The 4,604-nt window shown below is 44.1% G+C and overlaps 1 protein-coding gene across 1 annotated transcript in view; it reads right to left on the bottom strand.

Moving 5' to 3' along the window:
- Positions 1–2,815, bottom strand: part of nid2a (nidogen 2a (osteonidogen)) — a 54,668-nt gene extending 51,853 nt beyond the window's left edge. Inside the window, 2 exon segments of the mRNA XM_048258750.1 lie at positions 1,250–1,555; positions 2,506–2,815. Of these exon segments, the coding sequence (XP_048114707.1) occupies positions 1,250–1,555; positions 2,506–2,709 (510 nt within the window). The 5' untranslated portion in view covers positions 2,710–2,815.
- Positions 2,816–4,604: the final 1,789 nt, after the last annotated feature.

A 4,604-nucleotide genomic window follows, 5' to 3' on the forward strand; every position in this document is an offset into this window, starting at 1 on the left:
ACACCTCAACGCACCAGTTAAACATGCACAACACAGAGTCTGACAGAAACTAGCAGCAACACTCGGAGCTCTGTCCCGTGTGCCTTGTGCATGTGCGCTGAGGCCTGATCTCTCAGATGAAGGCTCCCTCAGGCTAGCTCTCTGAGTTCAGCCAGCGCTCCCCACGGAGCTTATTTGTTGCAGTGCATGTTGGGTAACTCTGACACTGCAGGGGGTGAGGAGAGGGGGAAAAAAACAAAATCTAGACAAAGTGCAGCGTCTAAGCTATGGATAAAACTCAAAATTCAATTCATTCCTTTCTGCTGTGGGAAAAAAACAACTTTGGAAAAAAGACAAAACAAGAATGACTAATGTGACGTAAGGTGATAAAGTCGTAAACTCTTGAGCATAATTCAACAGTGAGGCTTCTTCCATTGTGCTGCAGAGTTATTTGTCAAAGAGTGTCAGAGTGCTTTTGGCCTGAGAGCAGTCAGAGGGGGTCGACTGCGCTGTGGATTGCTGGGCCAAATGGAAGCCAATAAATAAGAGAACATGTCATCTACTGTTGTAATGTAATAACAGCAAGGAATGGCTTCACACTGGCCATCTGAAGAGGTCACTCAGACAAAGCACATCTATAACATCTATAACATCTTACTTGACCACCAACATCCTTCTTCACGGTAATATGAGAACACACACTATGAGAAATAAGTGATCTTAACTCCAGATCCTTCTAGCTGTTGCCAAATGTCATTACACCTTCACCTCAGGAGTTACCTGACCTGTGGTTTCTCACTTTATCTTTATCTTTATTTATTTGGGTGACACTTTCATCCAAAGTGTCTATTAGCTGCAGGGCCAGAGTCTCATGTCTAGAACAGTGCAAGTTTAATGGGAAGACCTCAACTGACTTTGTTCAGATGAGCTTCGATATTCAATGCGTTTCTGCGCTGTTTGCGTGCGTGACTATAGGCACTAGGCACAAGCGGGGCTTTCTTCAGGTGGGAGTGGATCTGAATCCATGCCCTTAGGAGGCATTATTAATGTGTTGTTACATAGAGCTCCCATTGTATGGCCTGGTTGTCCTCGAGGGGTGGGATTAGTCTAGCTAGGAGGAGGAGGAGGAGGAGGAGGGTGGTGGTGTGTGTGTGTGTGTGTGGGGGTGCTGATGACCCAGTCTGATAACCGGAGCCTCCAGGGTGAGGTCAAGAGGTGTTATGCTGAAGCCTAAGGGGTCAAAGGTCACTTTGATGAGACGCTCTCTCACCCTGTTGGACGATCCGTCGCTGCTGCGGGACCCTTCCTCGTAGGCCCCGACGTTCTCCCAGGTGACCACGACGGCGTGGGTGGGGGTGAAGCGGGCGTCGGGGAAGCCGCGATGCACCTCCATGGCAACGCGGTTGAGGATTGTGGGCGACTCCGTCTGCCGGTAGTAGATGGTGCCGCGGCCGTTGCTGGTGTCCAGGTCGGCCAAGAACGGGGCGATGACGGGGAAGTCGGTGGGGAGGCCGTCGTCCACGTACTGCTTCTCCATGGGCAGGTCCTGCGTCGAGATGATCCCATTGGTGGCAACCTGGTGAGCGAGCAGACCACAAGACAAGACACCATGGTTATAAAATCAGTAGGCCCATGATGTCTGAAAGCCTGCTGGAATTGTAGACCTACTCCAAGCTCTAAGTAAATGTGTGAATGTGCAATTGCAGGCAAATATATGTTGTGGATCACTGTATAACCTAAATTACCTGTCCCCCAGTAGGCTGATAAAATATTCTGTCTGTATCTTTATCTGTCTGTATCCGAGCGTCCCTTGCTTTTTGTTCTGCCTAAACAGAGGTGTGAGGCCCCAGTGCTGTTTACATCTGGGCTAATGTAGAGCTTGTGAATAGTAGCTTGTTTATGGGTTCTTTATCTGTGTGGGTTCAACAGAGAGGCAGAGTTGAAGCATTCACTGGAATACACATCGTCTGGTCAGTCTTATCTGATCTTTGAAACGCCCCAAAATTCCATGAACAATGCATTGCTCTAATTAAACACATGGCTCCCAAAAAAAAAAAACGAAAAGCTTGTTCAATGCGTGTTACAGCGAGATAGTATTTGATTTCGTAAAATGTTCAGGATTAGCGATATAGAAAACAGAAGAGGTGAATTCTTAAGCAGCATTGGCATTCCATGATGTAATGCCATAAGGTCAGTCGAACTGCAACACCTCAGGACCCAGCGCACGTACAGTAGGACGCACGGGACCTTACGCACGCGCAGCGCTCGAGGAATGACACGACCTAAATGTCACGAATCCCACACTCATCATGCTCAGGATTGTTGAAGTGTCCTTTGAACCAGTAAAAAGTATTCCGTAGCAATACATCTCTAGACATGCTGGTTACACGTAAAACCCAGTACATGCGGGCACATAATTTGAGATTATCCATGCCTGTGAAAATTTATAATTGACGTCCCATAAGAGTATAAATATTCTACCAAAAACCTAAAACACTTATGATAAGAAACACAATAAAGACTTACGTAGAGGCTGCTGAAAGAGGCTTCATAAAAACGCATGGGTCTGGTTAGCACTATAACTTTCGAAGTTTCATCATCCCCCTCCTGTAGGGTTAAATCTCCGCTGAGTGTCCCATAAGGAAAAATGTCTTTCCTGTGAATGCCAGTTACCACATACACTGTCCAGCACAGCTGTATCAAAAGTATCGTAAACTTGTTTCGAGTCATTATTATTCTATGAGGAGCGGAGCAGCATGGATCAACCAGAAGCGAAAGGGGGTTCACCCGGCACTGTCAGCGCTCTGGGATGTTCGCTAATTTCTGCAAGATTTCCAAATAGTCCTAACCACTACCTCTGACCCGCGCGCTCATGGAGGGAGGGCTCAGCGCACGGGAAGACACTGCGATTGGACGCAACAGTCGGCAGTCAGTGCTATGAGCGACATCTGGCTTTAATTAAGAAAAATGCGAATTCTAGAAAAATAGCCACGATAGAGGGGTTTCATTACATAAACAGGTCCTCGTCTGGGGAATAATTATGTTATTTGGCGTTAAGATTGCCTTGGCTTTCTGCCAGAGTATTTTGCCATTTTAAGGTCCACTTAGTTTGCACAGCATGGGTTGTAATCAATCCGTTTTCAGTACCTCGTCAAAGCAGGGTTTCTGTCTCTAATTGCGGTAGCATGAACTAGTTGTTGCTTTAAATGTTGATGAGAGTAGAAACGTTTACAAATACTCTAATAATTAATCAGAAATTGCGCAGCCAGGTTAAATTGCAAGCATATACACGGTGGGTCTGGAAATTAGGAGTTGTATCCAAGTGGTTTAAATCAGCCAATTTACCATAAACTATTAAGGTTTGGCTGTCAGTGATTTCCCCATTTCCCATCCCCATTTTTGCAAAATAAGGATTTTATAGACCCACTAATGAACAGTTAAATCCAAACCAGAATGTTCTGAGCTGCCTGAGTTTTGCAGAAACGTATTAGCGTTTTCATTACGCTCAAATAGCAGAGGGGGAGACTTCGACTTTTACTGCCATCTTGCGGTCATTTTAAGAAAATAACATTCTCATTTTGCACCCAGATTGCAGTCAACAGTTTATGTCCTCAGAGCAGCATAAAACACATATTGTGTGCAATGTGGACATATGAGTTAAACTGGCAGGCTGTCTAGGGTGCCTTGGCAAACATAAACAGTAAAATCCTATTAAACTGGGGGAAATACAAGACAACCACAACACTGACCTACACAACACTGATACTTCACACCAAGTGATAATAGTCCATCTCCGAATTTGCATGTAATACAGATACATGTCTACAAGGTCTTTACATATTTAGAATCAATTATATAACTTTTGTTGATGACAATTCATTATTTTCTTGTAAACATTGTGTGGGCAAAAATGCTATCACCATTAGTATTGGTATTAGTATATCACCATGATCATAGCCATTTTGAGGAGCAACTCGTCATGTAAACATCCTGGTCCGAAGAATTGCCATAGTTATTAGCTCATCTAAATGAAAGATCTGTACTCAAGTGTCACTCTATTGTGTTACGTCTGTTGGTATTGGACGTCTGCACACTTGTCAGAAGTCATTTTTGAGACTTCCTGGTTGATCCTTACAGAAATAGAAAGACAGATTAAAAAATAGATTCACTCATCAACTTTAAAAAAAAAATTGCCATGTCCATAAGTTTGAGCTTTTTGCACTGAATAATGTTAAACTAGATGTACTACAAAGTGGTACATAACATGACCGCCACACTTTCTGAAGAAAATGAATCGCTGTTCTCAACTTCTCTCCATCCCCTAGTCCTGCAGTCCAGTGCAGTAAACCACAACTCCGCTATGCTGTCGTCTTGATTGCTCAATGATTGATGAAACTCAAATTCTTGTTTATGTATGCATGAAAAAAATCCCACAAAATGTTAAAATGCACACTGTGTTGTGGATATGTCTAGACTTTTACCGTCAGTGGGGGGCAGGGACGGACTGAGACTAAAAAAAAGCCCTAAACTTTCTTCCAAATAGTACCATTTCACGCACACACACACACACACACACACACACACACACACACACACACACACACACACACACACACACACACACA

Source organism: Alosa alosa, chromosome 1 (genome assembly GCF_017589495.1).
Source record: "Alosa alosa isolate M-15738 ecotype Scorff River chromosome 1, AALO_Geno_1.1, whole genome shotgun sequence".
Classification (NCBI taxonomy): domain Eukaryota; kingdom Metazoa; phylum Chordata; class Actinopteri; order Clupeiformes; family Clupeidae; genus Alosa; species Alosa alosa.